At 40.5% G+C, this 18,777-nt stretch overlaps 1 protein-coding gene across 1 annotated transcript in view; it reads left to right on the top strand.

Moving 5' to 3' along the window:
- GLIS1 (GLIS family zinc finger 1) overlaps positions 1-18,777 on the top strand; it is a 208,549-nt gene that overhangs the window by 170,273 nt on the left and 19,499 nt on the right. The window contains 2 exon segments of the mRNA XM_059822134.1: positions 3,503-3,635; positions 12,153-12,303. Of these exon segments, the coding sequence (XP_059678117.1) occupies positions 3,503-3,635; positions 12,153-12,303 (284 nt within the window).

Genomic DNA, 18,777 nt, shown 5'->3' with positions numbered 1-18,777 from the left:
GTAAATACATGTTGGCAGATCATCTAAAACACAACTGAAACTAAGCCAGGATACTATGGAAATGTCAGGAAAGGAGCACTTGTAATAGATGAGAATGAACCCCCCCACTTTTCCCACCACATCTGTATTTTAAATGCATTTATAAATCATTCCAAACCCAGACTGCTAGTTATGTTTTCACTACTATTAGATTCAAATAAGCATTTTGGTTTCTGTGGGCTAAATCCTGAACTCGTCGTTACATGGGGATGCTTACAGGCACCAGCCCAGGATCAGAGACTTGTTTATTACACATTTGTACACACAGTTTGTATAAAGATGATTGGGACCCCACAGAGCTGGTCTGTGACAGAACAGACCATGAGCATACTTCAGGACCAGGAGTGGAAGGGAATGCAAGCCTTAGCAAGCAATTACAATTAGTTCAATAAGCAGCAATGACGTCTTCCCCCAGCTGCCTCGCCACTGCTGAGAGCATCACGGATGAGACAGCAAGGCATGTTTAAAGGATGGAGGACAGAGCAGAAATGACAGCCTGGCAAGATAGAGCTAGGGAGCAGCTAGTTTGGAAAAATGTCAAAGGTAAGAACTAGAAGTACTGGAGAGCAAAGAGAGGAACATGTAGAGAGAAGAAACAATTGCAGAAACCAGGTGATCTTAGTTGCAGAATTTGGGATGAGCCATGGAGGAGTGAGAGGGATGTCAAAAAGGCTTAATTTTCCTGTTTGAATAGAACTGTGATGAGTTCATACTGATTTGTCCTTGCGTCAGCCATGCACCCTGTCTTACACCCCTTCCCTCCTGCTACTTCTCAGCATGAATTATATCCCTTACAATTTTCACTTGTCTAGATTCACCAATCTGAACTTATGGTCCCCTTTCCTAGGACAGCTGTCTGTCCCCCAGTTCCTCCTGTAACCCTTCTCTGCGTCAGGTGCATGCTGTCTGAGTAACAGTGTCCAGAACATCAGTGTCCGGAGTTGTGCACACTATTTCTAATAGTCAGCCAAGAAACACTCATTACATGTGGAGCTTTGTGCCTGGGAGTAACACTATTCATACCTAGCACCCATCGAGATGTCCACAGAATCAAGTTGTTGTCTCTGCATATATCAGGTCCAGTCAGAACTCTTCTTTAGCCTGGCAGGACTGGAAAGGATCGCTTAGTTTTTAAGCCCAATTTTGTACTATCAGGCCATGTGGTTTCACTACAGCTCTGTAGAAGGTTCCACAGGGTGTGCTGTGCACATTCCTCCCACACCACAGGTCACAGAATTCCCAACCCTTCCCTAGAGCAACCTTTAGGTCTTAGTGAGAGTAAGACTCAGAAAGCCGTATCAGTAATTGGCCACAGAAAGAGGTTGACTGTGGCACCGAAGTCTTTTGCAATAGCAAGATCTTTACGACAGGAAGATTTTGTTACATGAAATTCTCAGCTGATTGTGGAAAGCAACCATGCTCCCTATACCAAAGGAGAGAACCCCCCTCCATCTTTCCTTCCTGTGGTTGCTGACATACTTCTTGGGGGAAGGAAGGAGGGAATTATTTCCTAATACCAAACATGGGTGTCATATTTGTTCAGCTCTGTGTACTGGGCTGAATGCATTAATGTGTTAACGTCCTTTCAATCTGGACAAAGGAACAGTCCCCACTGTTATACCCTGTCACCTGCTGACGCCTATTTCCAGTTCTACGGAGGAAGGTGGGAAAAAAAAATAAATCCAAACTTTGCATTAAGGGGCACAAAGTACTTCCTGCATAAGCAGCGGGAGGCCTTAAGCATAGAATCAATACAGAACAAATGCGGTACACACAAATTGCAAACTCAAGCTGTTTGGATGTACCAATATGTCAAATATCCAGGGTTTCATATCTCTTAATCTCCTAGCTTGAGGAATTTTCCTGCACGCATATACATACCCTCCCATAGACTTATCAAGTCTATCTTAAAATAATGTTAGTTCCTTGCTTCCCACACCTTATTTGGTAGACCAGTCTAAATCTGCACTCCTCCAGTGGTTTGAAATCATCTTCAGATTTCCTGTCTCATTTATCCATGATAACTTTATGAATACTTGATCCTGTGTCTTTTTTCCTTGAACTTAAAAGGCATCTGAAAAAGCAGCAGATTTAAAGTGCATTTTGATCAGGCTCTCTTAAAAGGAACCAAAGCAAATCTGACTCATAAAGAAATAATAAAACCACCCAAATATTTCATTTAAACACATTATAGGAAAAAACCCCTTTCACAACTAAGTAAATCTCAGTGTTATTGAAACGGTGACAGTCTACTTTGGAAAAAAGGGGAAAAGACTGTTCATACTCACTTGCTCATTTTTGGTTATAACTCAGCAAAGGCAGTTGTCTGTTGGTATCAGCTTCCCAGGAGTTCTGAGTGGAAATGACTTAGCCAAGAAAGAAAAATTAACAGGCTGCTCTGCCCACATGTCTTGGTTGAGATAAGCTACCAAAATGTGCCATCTCTGATATAAAATAAAATGCCTGAGCTTAGACTTACATCAAAGGAATCCTGAATATTTCGTTCATAGCCTAGAAGATGACTGCAGTGGTAATATTCGGTTGTTCTGAAGGGCTTTACAAGAACAAAATAGGAGAAAGTTAGCTGTTAATTTAGTAGTAGTTTAAGTTTAATTGGCTGCAGATGCACTTTGTGATCCAAATGTTACATGTTTATCTTGAACCAACAAATGGCTGTATAGCAGAATTCTAAATAGTTTTGCGTGGACCTTTTATTTAGAATAACCAAACCCAGGGGAGATCGGTATGCAAAACTGTAAACGTAAAGACAATAACTATTTATTAACGGCTATAGAATATGATGGCTGTTTGTGTAATGTGAGCACTATATTATGACAAAAGCTTGGCAACATCAGCATGTTTGAAAGAGAATTAGAAATGCTTTTCTTTCTTAATTCTCCTCTCCTGCTGTTTTTAATATGATCGACATTGTGGTTTTCAAGAGTTTGCTTCAGACACTTTTGCCAGAGCTTTAATTTACATGGAGAACAGCTGACATATCGGTGATACCTCTTACACATTACTGACAGCATATTATTCCACCAGTTCTAATCTGATAAGCACAAACGCTTTTCTTTCCCTATCAAATGTCTTTCCAAGAGTCACAGCTACAAGGTGATGCAATCTTTTTTGCCACAGAACCCAAGAAACTACAGAAAGCCTGAAAATATGCAGTTAAATTACTCAGAAAGGTTTGAAGAAACACAGGGTATGTTATTTTCTGAAGCAAACTGTTGTTGATTTAAGATTAGCACACTTAACTTGTGTGCTTAAGAAAACCAAAATTATCTCTTAATGAAAAATACCAAGTAATAGATACATCCTTAATTACACCAAGTTCCTAAGAATGACATTTTGTTCCTTCCTTCTATACATAATCTTTAAGCAAAGAGACATATGAATTTAATTAGAAGTCGTTTGGTTTACTTTGAAATAAAATGTTTGTTTTATCCTCCTCTTGTAGCTAAATTCATGTACTGATATCGAACAAGATGTACTAAGTGAATGCTTAGCTATACAACAACTCCACACATCTTCACAACACATTTTGGATGGGAAATGTGGTAGATCTGTAGGTCATCATGATTTAATTACAGGTAAGAATACTTCTAATAAGTATGGTGCTAAATATGTCATATAATACAGGATTTAAAACAGAAAAGCTTATGGGTCTGCTTTGCTACTACGGAAGATGAAAAAAAACCTGAAACCAACAAATAAAATGAAATAACTTTGTGAGTTGTTTGCAAAGGCCTGACTTTTTTTTTACAGAGTTAATCAGCCAAATAGCTCCTATTAATTTCACGTGAAGGGGGTAGCAGCCCTGCTGAAAGTCAGCCTCTATCCATTTGTTCTCTTTTAAAAAGTTTCCCTTGGCTTCAGCAGAATGCAGGTGCGTGAGCTGTGCTAAAGCCAAATGAGTGCTCTAGCAAAGACAAAGGCACACAGCAATAAGGTTTTCCAGCTCTTCAGGAGCTGCAAAAAAGTTGATGAGGCTGTGTATTATCATGCACTGTGCGATTGTAACAAATAATATGGTGATGTATGAATGGAGCAAAAGCTTGAATTTGAAATGTCAAACATGTTGTTTTAATTATCTTTTCTAGTATTTAATCTTTCTTTCATTCCTTCTTGTCTGTATTTTCTTTCTTTCTTGTGGTTTGAACAAGAGCTGGCCCCTTTCAGGGACCTTAGACTGTTCTATACATTTTATAGGAAGAAAAAAAGATGCTTCCATTCCCTTCTGCTGAAAATAAGATCCAGATTCACAACTATTGAACCTCAGTGGAGGATCCTGAGTCAGGGATGTAGCAATCTCAGCTTCTTTGTTTAGCCAGCAGAGAGAAAGAGGAACTCTCAAAGGCCATCAGTTTAATTGTAATCTGCCTCACCCTGTGAAGGCACCCATATCCCTCCACCGATTCTAGAGATTAGAGTGGGGAACCTTTCACATAGCTGTTTTCACTCTCAAATCTCTTTCTGTCCATGTAACTATTTAGCCCTTTTTCTAATTTTCATATTTATTTTATTCTTGGCTTCAGCAACATCATGTATCAGTGAGTTGTGAAGCCCACACTTTTTTTAAAAAATAATTTCCTTGATTAATTTTGCATGTGCAACTTTCAGATGATGTTCGATGAGAAGAATATGCACATAGAATCTTACGTGGTCTGCTTTGGTGGAACCTACTTTTGGAGAACCATTCATGTTACTGCCTTTGAAACTTCTCTATCTCTGTAATATCCATTTTGGGATGGGATAATCAATACTACACACAAAATTCCAGATCACACCAGTCAATTGATTTATAAGCCGTCACTGTCGCGTTTTCTTGTGTCATTCTCTATCATGTTCCAGATGCATCCCAACGTCTTATTCATTTTTTAATGGTAGCTGTGTATTAGAAATGGGATGGATATATGGCAACATTTTATATCTAGCACTTTGTATGGTCTGGAGAGAATCTCCAGAAAAAAGGTGTAACAGATATTAATCACTTTTTCATTCTGTAATTGTTTAAATAATAATGCATACTAAACCCAGTTTTCGACAGACTATTCCTAATTTTGGGGCAGGAATGTGGAATCTGGCGTATCGCATGCTATGCCTAAGAGCAGAGGACAGTTTGAATCATAGAATCATAAATAGTTTGGGTTGGAAGGGACCTTTAAAGGTCATTTAGTCCAACCCTCCTGCAATCAGCAGGGACATCTTCAACTAGATCAGATTCCTCAGAGCCCCATCCAACCTGACCTTGAATGTTTCCAGGGATGGGGCATCTAACGCTTCTCTGGGCAACCTGTTCCAGTGTTTCACCACCCTCATCGTAAAAAATTTCTTCCTTATATGTAGTCTGAATCTACCCTCTTTTAGTTTAAAACCATTACCCCTTGTCCAATCGCTACGGGCCCTATTAAAAAGTCTGTCTCCATCTTTCTTAGAAGCCCCCTTTAAGTACTGAAAGGCTGCAATAAGGTCTCCCTGGAGCCTTCTCTTCTCCAGGCTGAGCAACCCCATCTCTCTCAGCCTTTCCTCATAGGGGGAAGCCTTCAGATGATAGCAGAGCAGAACCAAGGTGAGACACAAAGAGGCAGGGATGCCATTTTTGAAGACTTTACTTTCAAACTTGGTCAATATTAGAAAACCTTCAGTGCTATTAAAATCCAAAATTATTCATAAAATTATTTAGCTTAGAGCTAAATTAATCTATCTTGATTTAAGATGCACTTTATACTCTTTCAGTTCCACTGTGGAGGAGAGGCTTGACTTGGTTTTACTAAATATATTTTAAATTGATTTAGTAACTGAGTACGAGCTTTCCAGACAAACCCTAGCTTGTTTCTGTTGAGGTTCAGAGATATCCAATGGTAAACTGGGATTAGAAAACAAAAATGCGTGGTGCTAGTTCCCCTGCACCAAGGGAAGAGCTGATGAACTTTATTAATGTATTTTGCTTTGTAAGAGCAAAGTAATAAATTACTAAAAATTACTTAAGCAAGAATCTCCTGCTTTTTTTTTGTCTCACTCCAAATCTTAAAAACAAAAAATGCATCCTGCTTGACATCTCCTATTGTCCTTTTTAGTTCAAGTTGCACTAAAATGTTGGAATGTAACTGGTGAACAGAATGGAGTAGAAAGGGAAATAACCCATCATTCTAACTTTGTTCCCCTGGGAGTCTGCACTCATGGTTTACATGTGGCTCCTCAAAAAGTGGCAGAAAGCTGGAGGGACTTGGGGGGGATTATTTCCATTCTCTGCCTTTGTCATCTGCACTCTTAAGATCTGTGAGGGCAGCACGTGGCCTCTGCTCTCCACCCGTGACAGTCCAGTGTAGCTGGAGCATGGCTTGGCCTCTTGCTTCCAGGCGGGACAGGAAAGACCAGTGACATTTCCTTCAGAACAGGCTGCACTTAAGAACCTCAGAAATAGCCTCAGATTTCAAGTGACAACAATATAGCAGGAAAAATGTTATTACCTTACAGATAAACAGACCATCCCTAACCGCTCAGTGTCATTTCTGAGAACATCTTGTGAAATTAAGGATTTTATCTATCAATAATACTGGCTTTCTCTGATATGACTTCTTTGCTGATTATATCAATCCATCACCAGGATGTTGTAAATCTTCCCTGATACTTCCATCGGGTCACCCCATATGAGACCCCATCACATGCACAGTATGAAAAAGTGCCAGGGAAAATAAATCAATATTTGAAAGACTGTTTTACAATGAAACAGAAGTTGCTTCATACTATGTGTAGTACAGTTCCATCGGCAAAACTATTCCTCTGTCATTATTTAGGGCATATAAGCTAAAGTGCTGATCCGTACAGAATTAAAGCATAAGGACATTCCTGCTGCCACCTATAGTTTGCAATGATTGCACATTTGCTCTTTCAAATAAACAGAGACAATATTTCTGGAGAAATCAGTTATAATACTCTATATAGTATATATATGGATAAATACAGTATATGATGTCCTCTTGATTCCACTTGAAAATATGAAAATGTTCATAGTTTGGGTTTTTGTTTTGAGGTTGGTTTTTGTTCCTTTTTTTTTTCAAAGAAACCACATTATTAATGTGCAGAGCTCTGGGCTTTAGGGATCACTTGGATTCCTGGAGAGTTTCAGTTTTGTCTTTCTCCAAGTTAAAGCACATTTTAAATATGTCAGGGATGAAAGCCAATCACAGAAAAAATGAAATATTTAAAAAGCTCCCATCCCTTGTGTCCAACTTCAAAGCAGGTTTGTGCTTAGGACTGGGTAAGACAGTGAGCAAAAGAATGTTTTGCAGTCAGAGGAACGCATTGTTTGCTTAGATCTTCCTCCTTTTTCCCTCCTCATAACTAAGATGCTTCATGGCTGCACACATTCAACTCTAGCTGTACCCAAGAGCTCGTATCACTCTCCCTGCAAAGGAAGTATCTCCATTCAGGTAATTCCACTCAGGTATTTTCTCTGAGCATGTTTTATTGTTGTTTTTCTGGTCTCAGCTGGCATAAAGCTGGAGAAAAAAAAAAAAAGCTGCCAATCACAGATGCTCCAGGTACTGTTTTGGCAACAGATGTTAAGGTTAAAGGCCAAGCCATTTAAAATATTGATTGATGACATATATTTACAAGCTAAGATGGTCAATGCGTGAAGAGGCCCAAGGTGCGCAGTCCTGAACTGGGTTGCACTTGCAGGAGTAGTAATTCGTAACAGCTCCAAAGGCTTCTGTGTGACTTACTTCAGGTACTCAGAATATTATAGCTCACTGCTGAAAAAATGGAAGAAAAACTGTAAAAGAAGAGAAATTTTAGAAGTATTGAAAATTATACTGAGGCTGGAATAGCAACTGCTCTTCCCCCCTTTATTTCTTCCATTGTAGAGGCACCTGGTTTCCTGGGCAAAGGGATCCACGCAGCAAAGACAGCGTTTCTCTCCGCTGAAACAACTCTTCCTTACTGTTAGGGCTTGGCAGTGGGAAGGACCTTATACACCCTCATATCAGCAGATACCTCCTGCTTCCCTGAACAAGGCAGTTCACTCTCTCTCTTTCCTGATAAACTGCCACTGCCAATATTTCCTTCTAAAAGCACCATCTTTGGGCTTAACACTCATGAACCTATGATTAGGTAGTCATGGAATCAGAGTGACAGCAATTCTAAACTTCGATTGTCTTAATTCTGGAATAAAAATATGCTTATCAATCAAAACTTTTTGCAGTGAAAATGAATTCCAGTAGCAGCATAAATGGCTGATAGGTGATAGCATGCATAGTGCCTAGTATAGAACACCCTGCACGGTGCCTATGACCAGAGAAAGGTCTGTCTCTCTGAAGGAAGTAAAGTTAATGTTTTGTTGGAGTGCCCTTATTTTGCACTGTGTAAGGCGAATAACTTTTAACTTTAAGTAAGTACCAATTTTGTTCTCAGGATCTCAACAGAAATGACTAATGTCTCATTGCAGACTCACATGGAATCGTAGTAAATCCCATCTTCCATTGTGTGTGCCACGTGGCCCTCAAAGTACTCTTAATTACAGGCAGACACCCCATGCAAGCGAAGCAAGTGAACAATAGGGTCCATTCTTTGTCTACATTGGCTCGTGTTTCAGCTTTGTCACTATCCAGAAGCTTCAGGGGCGGATGCAGCCCTCATCCAAATGGTAGGCTGTGCAGTCTCAGAGCCTCACCACCAGGCCCAGGCGCACACATCGCTGTGTCTGATGCCAGAGCAGCCTTGCAGCTCCCCCCGTTCCTCCCACTAGCCCTGTGTCTGAGGGATACACGCTGTACAAATCAGGACTCTGGGTTTAGTCGCATTTCCTTAGGAAGAAAGGCTTATGTAATCATTTTGCTCGCCTCTCTGTCCACATGTGTGTCAGTCCCCTTCCCCACAGTATTTTTTTAAATCCATTAGCCAGGCTCAACCACATTTGACAAACGCCTCAGAGATAATTGCGTTCTGACAAGTTTCATGAATACTGGCAGCTGGATACCAGAGAGTGGCACCCAAAATTAGTGTTCCCACTGCGGGAGAGGCAGGCAGGGCTCAGCTGTGACACACGCTGCTTGGCAGCAGGCAGCACACGTGTAGCGCCACATTTGTCAAAGTGTCGTAGAGGATATGGGGACAGCTGGGTTTACCCTGACATGCTTCAGCCGATGTTGCGGTGGGCTGCCGATCTAGCAATGCCGTGGAGAGGGGGTGTCAGTGCGAGGGGAGCCAGCGGTTTCTGGGGTGAGGCAGCACAAGCTGTGGTGTGGAAGTGTGGTGGGGGGATGTGAGGACAAGAGACGCCACATGTCAAATCGAGTGTAAGTGAGGACGTTGTGTTAAAGACGTAGGAAGAGGAAAACTCACTGATGAACAAGCCCTGTAAGCCTCAGCACACACATGCTCCAAGCAGGAACCTTTTCCAGAGAAGGTGTGATCAAAAGGTAGATCAACTCACCATAGATGGAAGAAGCCCTACTTTAGCTAGGAGAGGAGGTCCACAGATAGACAGCTCTTCAAGCCCAAGGGTGGGCAATGGGCATCTGCCTTAGTAGTTCCACAGATGGGTAAACTCCTCTGCATAGTGGTTGGATATAACAGAAACTCGAGGTGACAGGAATTCTGGTTTCATTTGGTTTTCTAATGGGGTGGGGTTGAGTGCATGGGATCATGCAGGACTTGGCTGCTGGACATATGGATGTGTGGGGTGGGTTTTTTTAACATTTTCTTGCTTCTCTAGAGGGGTATGCTGATTGTAGGTACTCTGCTACTCTGTCTTTCTCATCCACCTCAAGCAAAGAATTGAACTATCCTCAGTAGCTGAGACAGTAAGGAAGGGGCCAGGAGAGACCTCTTAAACATTCATGAACTGTTCAGGGGTGGGATTGTAAGATAAAACATTTGAGTGTGTTTAGTGGCCACCACATTTCTAAAACTACCTTGTGAGGGTTTTTGAGCTTTTGGGGTGAGTTATTGACAGGAGCCAGTAATAGTCTGCTAGCCTTAGAGAGCATAAACATCTCTTTTTAGGTTAGGCAGTTTGCTCCAGCCTGTGCTGCCAATATACCTGAAGTGTGTGTTGTAGGAAATACAGCTGAAGTGTGAAATGACACTGTACAGTCAAGGTCAAATTGGTATTTGGCTCATCTTCCAAGCCTGATAATGAATGTATGGCCAGTAAGGATTTGGGAGAAGTGGAAACTATTGTATTATAAAATGGACTGAAGCCACCAGTAGAAAAATGACATTTTCACAACATAGCATCCTAGCTACTGACTTACTGTTATCAGAAGAGGCTTTGACAAATAAATCCTAGCATCACCTGGGAACATCTGACTTCTTAAAGCCCCTTCTGTCTGGCTTTCAGTGCAGAAAGCAAGTTGGTTTCACTGGCTGGTTGACAAATGTTCTGTCTAGCGGGAGACAGAGATGATGTGGTTCATTTTTGTTGCTTTAGATCTGTCAACAGCTGAGGACTCATTGTTCATGAGAGGTTTTTGACTCATCTGAAGTCCCTGACAAAGGTGGCTGGAATCTTGCCTTAGTGGTTCTGCTCTTCAATCGCACAGAAACAGATGCTGACATTCAGCCGTTGCTTATCCGCCCAGAGGGCTGTCACACGTTCCACACCGCTCTGGATTTTCATGTTGCCTTCTGCTCGTTCCATGTCACTGTGAGGGTTTGGGAGGAGTGCCATCCAGAACCCTGTCAGCGACACGGGACACGGCCATGCAGAGCTGACACACAGCTCTGTCTTCCTGAATGTGTAGCTCTGCCCACAATGTGTGGGAGAGGAAAGGTGAATGCTACAGGAGGAGAGAAGGCAAAGAAACTAGGCCTCGGAGGGCGTGTAGCTGGACACTGCAGGAGCTGACAAACTTCATTTGCTCCCCACAGCCTTCAAAACACAGTGGCTGCTCTAGTCCTCCTCTGTGTGCAGATTCCCTGGGAGGCATGCCCTTGCAGGCCAAAACTCTGGGAGATGTAGGCAAACTTTAAGAAGAGGAGGAGAAGGGCAGAGAAACTGAGAAAAGGAGGACTAGACTTTTCCAAGCATTGCATTTACTAGGAGCCAGTCCTTTTTCCCCCCTGCCGTAAGGTGGCATGTGCAAACAGCATTCATAACTCCAGGCAGTAAGCACTTCTGCAGTCTCCCCTCGTTGCAGACGCCCGCCCTCAGTGCAGCCTTCACGCCAAAAGTCAGCGTCAAGGCCCTGACCCCCAGATAGCCTAGACTGTCTTAGTGCATCCTTACTCTTTAGAAGGGAGACTGTAAGAAAAAAGCTTAATCCCAGCATCTTAATCCAAGAGTCCTGGACAAAGGTTTCTCAACGAAGTATGGGCTCAAGGGCATGACAGACGCTTGACTATTGGTGCCTGACTGCCATGGTAGAGGAGAGTAGCCAGAGTCCTAAAACAAATGGAACATCAACACTCCTTCAGTACCTCTCTGTACCAGTAAACTTTTTGTTTTCATGGTCTCATTAAAAATTTCTCCTCGCTCCTCTTCACATTTAATTTATTTGGGTTTCATTTATATCAATATGTGATATTTTTAAATGGTCTAGGATGTCCAGCAGCATACAAATTGAAAGTCAAATTAAAAAGTTTTAAATTAACAGTGAAAAGAAACCCAAATCCTGGTCCCTCTTACACAAACACAGTGCTCTGAGTTCAGTGTCTGACATGATGTTGGTAAGGTATCATGTACCACTCTGCTGTCAATATGAGCTCCATCATTCTGCAAACAAGAACTGTGAGTTCTCACTCAGAAGTATGGTGAAGGCAGGGTGAGAGTCCTGCCAAGTCCTGCCAGCTGCTTACAGGTCTGCAGTCAGAGCAAGGAAGAAATGGACCACCTGAGAGGGTTGGAGGGGAGACACACATGTGTCAAAATATCTTGATACAGCTTTGAGTGCTGTTCCAAGCGCAGCAGTATTCACAAACGTACTGGGTCTCTGAGTAGGTGATTCCCCCTGGCAGTATGACTCCCCCAACAGAAGTGGGCTGCTGTGTGTTTGTGTCTTAGGGTCGGGTGGGGGATAGGGAAGGAGTTGAGGCTCTCAATGACTTACTTGGATGCTTCTTTCTTTGCTTATTTTATTATGCAAAATTATGTGTGTTCACAGGCATGTACAGCGGTTCCAGCGCTAACCATAATGGTCCCTCACCAGGTATATTGCCACCTCCTCATGACATCCCTTCAAGACACCATCCACTCGACTCTACCCTTTCCAGTCCACATCACCATCAGTCGCCACTGGAGAATGCCAGGGAAGGGTATGTGTATGAAACATGCTTGGCCTCTGTCTGGCATGATAATGAATGATTAATTGTTTATTTTACTTTGCATGGATGCTGTTCGAATGAAAAACGCTGGCTCAAGCTAAGCAATTTTGTTTGTTTTAGAATCATAGAATAATTTAGTTTTGAAGGGACCTCAGAAGGTCATGTCATCCATCCCCTGTGCAAAGCAAAGCAAACTTGACATTACTATCAGGTTGCTCAGGGCCTTGTCCTTGTCTTCAACAAAACACACTGAGATTTTTTTTCTTCATAGAATGCAATTGCATTTAGATTTTAATTACTTTTTTTAATTCTTCCTTGATAACTTCCTGTAGGTTTGGATAAGTGCAGAGAACTTTTCTCAGCTAAAATGAGAAATCTCTCAAAGGGTAAAAACCCAAACTGTGACTCTTTGAGGAATAAAGCAGTGTTTGCCTTAATAAGACTTATTTTGTGTCAGGGCGACAGGCTTTCGCACTTCCTTGCTCTCCGATAAGCTTTTCTGTAATACATCTCTCAGCAGCAGGCATTAACCAGTTAGCTCCTAATCAGGGAAGGGTATATTATAACACTGATTGTATAGATTGCATTGCTACAGTATGGCTTGCATTGCATTGCTACAGTATCTGATATTTCTAAAGCACCATTTGCTCAAGGATCTCATAACATCTTCTCAACAGTAAAGAATCTCTGTAAGCCACAAAATTCTGCTCTTATCTTTTTGGTCAGATTTTTTTTGGTGCCTAGCCTCATGCAAATTAAACATGAAACTTCCTTCAAAGTTTTTCTTCCCAGCACTTTGGACAGGGAGGGGACTCTGATTTTGCTTTACTGATGGGAACATGGGATACAGAGAGATTAAGAGATCTTTTTTTCCTGAAAATATGTTCAGGTTCATTAGCAAACACAGCAACTGAATGTAGAGTTTTCCCATCCTAGTCCAGTAACAGACTCATCCCTTCTTTTATAGGGGGAAAGGAAAGCCCAGAAAGTTTTTAATTGCATGCTTTAAGCAAAGAGCAGAAGGCAGAGTGTATGTGGCATGGAAGGGGCACGGTAAGGAAAATTACACCTGGAGTAGGTGAAGAACAATCTGATTGAGGAAATTCAGTTAGAAACAAATTACTCCATTTTTTTTCTTAATTGGGGAATGACTGCTGCAGCAAGCTTAGCTTCTATACCCTGTTCCTCCCTCAGCCATCTCTTCTGACCTATGCCAGTAGCAGGTACCAGTGCCCTCTCCCAGTGTATGATGCATATCTGGCCATCATAGCAATAGACTTATCCTGTCCTGTCACGTAAGATGCCTGTGCCCGACCCTTCTCCTTCCCTGCCACCCACATTCCCAACCTTGTATTTCCTGTTGACAGACTCATGCCTGTGGCAGAGTCATGGCCAACAGGAGGCACTGGGCATGCTGGTTTAGGTGGAAGTAATATCAGATAAATAAGAAGTTTTCTGTAGCAGAGAAGGCAGTGAGCACAAACAGAAGGAATGCAGGCAGACAGTCTAAAATGAAGGTAATCCACGAGCTATTCCTTCCCTGCAGAATGGGATTACTTGAGCCTGGGGGAGTAGGAACCCTTCCCCTCACTGCTGCCCAGTGCGCTGCTCAGCTGTTTCCTCTTTGAGTTGGTTCTAGGATGGGCTTCCTAGGGGAGTTAAGGCAAAAACCCCCAACCAAGAATGAAATAAACTAAGGATATACTATGGGAAGGATTTAACAGGCTGTCAGTAAGGTGGACTTGTTTCTAAGGCACTTCACATTTTGGTACTGTTAATAAGAAATGAAAGCAAAGACTTGACCAGAGTGAGGGCAACAGACAGTTTTCCAGTTTGAGGGCTCTCAAGCTCCCAGATGAATTCTCCTTGCTGCCCCTCATGTCTCCATTCCGGAGTACAGCACTTCTCTTTTCAGCAGAAAGACTGTGCTGAGTGAACTGAGTTTATCGCTGACCTTCTTCTACAGACATTTTGATCATTTGCTCAGGCCAAAGTTTACATCAGAATTGTCTCTGCTGTTTTCAGTTCTAGTGGAATAGGTATTCTTCCTCAGAGGAGACAACAGTGCTGATTTATTATCTCCATGTTCATATACTTAAGTAATGTAAAGTCTTTGCAGAAACACCATAGTTAATATCCTATGACAAAATGTAAGACTGAGATGGTAACAGATTTCTAACCATGAACCAAAGATCAGGAAATGGAGAGTGGAATGTATTTTTGAATAGTTCTTTTAAAACAGTGTATCTAGTTTCATGACATAATTACTTGGAATTTTTCAGCATCTCAAATACCATTTTCTAAACTTAAAATAATCTGTATTCAGCACTGTCATACCCAGTCCAAGATCCTTTTGCTGTATTTTAATTGTTTATGCTTACATTATTAATGACTGCTGAAATAAAGCCCATACATGACATTTTAATTGCAAGTACAGAAACTTAGCGTGAACTAATAGTCTGAATTTCATTTAGCACAGTTTTGTTTAAAGCATTCATCCATTTAACTGGGCAAAATCACTTAATAATCTAATGCTTGGAGCCACTGAATTATAGAACTGTTACAACTTTGCCAGTTCATAGCAGTATGCCGTTACTCATATAAAATATATATGGTTTACAATAGGAAAGAAACACCTAACACTACCTTTCTTCATATTAACTGCTCCAGCTTTCTGGCACACATATAATGTTTTGCCTCATTTGTCAGCTGTCTCAGTGTTCATGTTTAAGTAAATGCGAAGAATTTCTATACTGTGAATCAGTACGATGACAAGACTGGATTGCATCGTTTAAGTTTGTGGAATGAACCAGATGATTACTATCAAGAAATCTAATAACTGAGTCATCAAATATGCAAGATGCCAAAAACTACATGAGGCAGAGTACAAATAGTCTACTCAAGTTTGACATAAGATTCAGAATTTGATTTAAAGGCTTTTTCTTTTTTTTTAAAAAAAGCCCTGTGTTATACCATCCTTTGCCAAAGTCAATACCAAGTGCAGCAGTCAATTTTCCCAAATGGTTCACTAAGACATTTAAATAGTTTGACAAAATTATCTAATTCACTTGAAAATGTTCTAACAAAATGTGACTTCATTACCAAATGTATTTATACTGGCTTTATACAATATGGAGAGTATTTTTTCAAATTCTGGTATGAAGTGTATGCTAGACCAAAAAATTTTACTTCTATTTAATTAAACTAAAAGTGTGTGACTGAGAAATATTTTGACATCCAGAAAGTGGGCTTGTTATGATCCAGGTTTAAGTATATATATTTTTTTTATTTCAGGTAGCAAAGGTTTATTTTAGCATTTCTTCTAGCATATGCCATGTATAAAGTCTAACTCAGTTTCATTTTGCCCATTGCAAAAATAGTCTATTTTGATTTGTAGCAGAATGAAGACGGAAAAACAGTTTTTAGTATTAAATCTTAGGTGGCTATTGCACTTGGCTTTCTTTCTACTATTTTTTAGCTGTTATTATCTAAGTCATCTAAAAATGTACAGTTTTATTTGTAAACTATCTCTATAAATACCAGTCTAAAATATTTAGTGTGATAAATTATCAGCTTAAATGAAACTGATAGGACTGAAGTTAAGTGAGTTTGAGTAGTGGCACCAAGTTAGGGATTTGCACCAATTTAGCTTAATGACCTAACAAGGTCACTTTGTAGGATCTGAACACGGTCCTTCTATATGTGACTGTGAGGCCCTCTGTCACTTGTGTCGCCCATAACAAACAGCACTTATGTTCTCAAAAGAAGCTGGGGGTACTGACAAATAACAACTTTATTGGGAAGGTGATGTGTCTCCAAGGGAAAGGAAAGTGAAACTAGTTTTTTTTATATTCCTGTGGTAATTTAGGTCATTTCTGCTCTGTAAACACAACAGTAAATGAAGAACTAGTGGGATTAAGACATCTGTGATGTCCATAGGTGATGATTAATGAGAACTCTGAATCCAGTCTTGTGAGCCTTTAATATAAAGGATTAAGTAATCAAGGTTAGAGGAGGGAGCTTACACAACTTTCTTTTGCCTGCACTTCTCACCAGCTAACTGCAACCAGTTCCAACCATGTTCCAGACCCCCCTGAAGAGCCACTTACCCATACAAAATCACAAGAAACATGACTTAAAAACAATCAAGTGAAAAGAGACATTTTAGTCAGGCTGCTTAAACATCAGAATTTTTGTTTGCTTGCTTCTTAGCACCTGTTAATTCAAATACCACAGAAATACTTAAATGTAAAGAGTTCTCTGTTAAAAATTTAGTCCTTCATGTCTCTTTACGTAACGTAACGCAAGGTACACAGAGCCTCCCTTCTTGCTCAACGAGAGAACACCAGATTTTAAATTCCTGATATTTTTAAGGTTGAAAACAAATATACAGGATAAAATCTTGTGTGTTAGACTTTTATTTGCACTACTACCATGTTATACTTTGACAATACGAGACAATAAGCCAGCTCCAACTGACCTTTCAGCCCTGTTACATACCTCGCCAGGACCCTGTCAGGTGCCTCCATTTCAAAGAAGAATCTGGCCTGCCCCCCTGCCTGTTCTCAGCGAGCCGCGGAGCTGGGAGAAAGCACCCTGCAACAACCCCACATCTCTGCTCTGTGGGATTGCTTTTGGCTTCAGCTTTGCTGGCAGATGATGATGGCATACAAAGGGTTTGGTGCATGCTTGCTCATCAGATGGGACCAGACTCAATTGTGGCTGTAAGAGTTTCACTGTACTCTGCAAGCAGCTAGTTTTCTGGAGCATGACTGTTTCTGGGATAAGATTTAAGAAATTGCCCCAAAACCAGTAAAAAAAAGGGGGAGATTCTTTTCAATAGGTTGTGCAGTCTCCTTTAACTGCCAGAATCCATGACCAGAGAGGAAAATACATTTGTGTACCTAATTCTCATTACTTTTGGTGACAATTAAGTGTCTAACTACTTATGTGTAGATTTTATTCATCTTTAAGTTTGTGAGCTCACATAAATAAATTGAGTAGTAACTGGCATGTTGCTAGAATCTTTGTAAGAAACAAACTTTTAGTCTCTAGAAGTACTCTGGAGAACTAAATACCTACACAGTTTTTATAACAGTTCCTAGGACGAAGGAGATACATCATTCATTCATTGTGGATTCCACCGGAGAATACTTTTCATTTATAATAGAATACACAAGTCCGTGTTTTAGTCTTTCTTTCAAAAGCACTAAAACCAATAACAAGAAACAGATATCTCTGACAGCTGAAAACATTTTCAGTGGAGGAAGCCAAGAACCCATCATAATTTATCTCAGTGTTATGGATCTGAGCACGCAAAAGGGGCATCAGTACATCTGTCCAAAGAAAGAACAATGTACAGGTGCGGAGCTGAGGTTCATGTAACAAAGAAAATAAGTAATTAAAAGCATCTGGTTTCAAATCCCAAGTCATTTATCTCATTGTAGAAAATGTGATCAGAATTCATTTATAATCATGTCCAGATAGGCTTATACAGTTTTCTCCGCCTTTAAAGCAAAATTAGCATTAGCATAGGCTTACTTCAACAATACATGGTTAAGAATAACTTAGTGGTTGATCATGGGGTAAAATATTGTTTGGCCATCAGCAGAAAAAAGTGGCCATGTATTTCATCTGTGTTTCTAAAAGGGTTGGATTGACATTCATTAGCGAGCCTTCATCAGTGCATCTCAAAGTAAGCGCTATGTTGCCTGCCTAGAAGAGACACTTTAAGCAAAACTGTCTTAGAATAAGAAATAAGAGAGTTATGGGAGAAGGTGGGAGGTTAAAGGAGTTGGTCAGAGTAACTCAGGAAGCATTTAAGATGGATTCAACCACACCTCTTCTGCATTGTATTAGTGATTTTAGCCATCACTGGGTTTATCTGTAGTTAAATTTACACTTAACATCTGTAAAGCTGATTTTTTTTCTTTTTTTTTTTCCAAATTTTGTTTTGCTTTTTAAGCTAAATTTCTGCGGTTAGATGTAAACCGTATATGCCAAACACAGTCATTTATAATGGTATAACAAATTATTGTTATCTTCACATCTCCCACTATTTGGTATAGTGCCTTTTAGACTGTGAACTTGAAGAAGGCAGGCATCAGCTACCTGTACAGGATCTACCTGCACCTGGAAGTATCTTGCTGCATACTTGCCAGAGAATAATGACCTTAAATGACTAAAATAAGATAGATCAGTCAAGCATGCAGTACATGCTGGATAATATTGAGTAGACAATATCTGTGTTTGATTGCATGTCTTTGTAATTGACTTCCTGGCAATCACTTGAACCTAAGGCAGTGCTCTATATTTAAATATGTTTTGAAATTTCTTTGACCACATTAATAAGGATTTTTTTTTTTTACTTTTGAAATGTACTTTCCTGCTAGATTGTTAGCAAGAATGAGTTTTCAGATTTTCCTTACGTGTAGCAGCTTCCACTCTAGTGATTCATCAGCTTCA

The sequence above is a fragment of the Gavia stellata genome, chromosome 10, assembly GCF_030936135.1.
Source record: "Gavia stellata isolate bGavSte3 chromosome 10, bGavSte3.hap2, whole genome shotgun sequence".
Lineage (NCBI taxonomy): Eukaryota > Metazoa > Chordata > Aves > Gaviiformes > Gaviidae > Gavia > Gavia stellata.
Note: the sequence above shows the minus strand (reverse complement) of the source record. Positions and strands in the feature narration are given on the sequence as shown.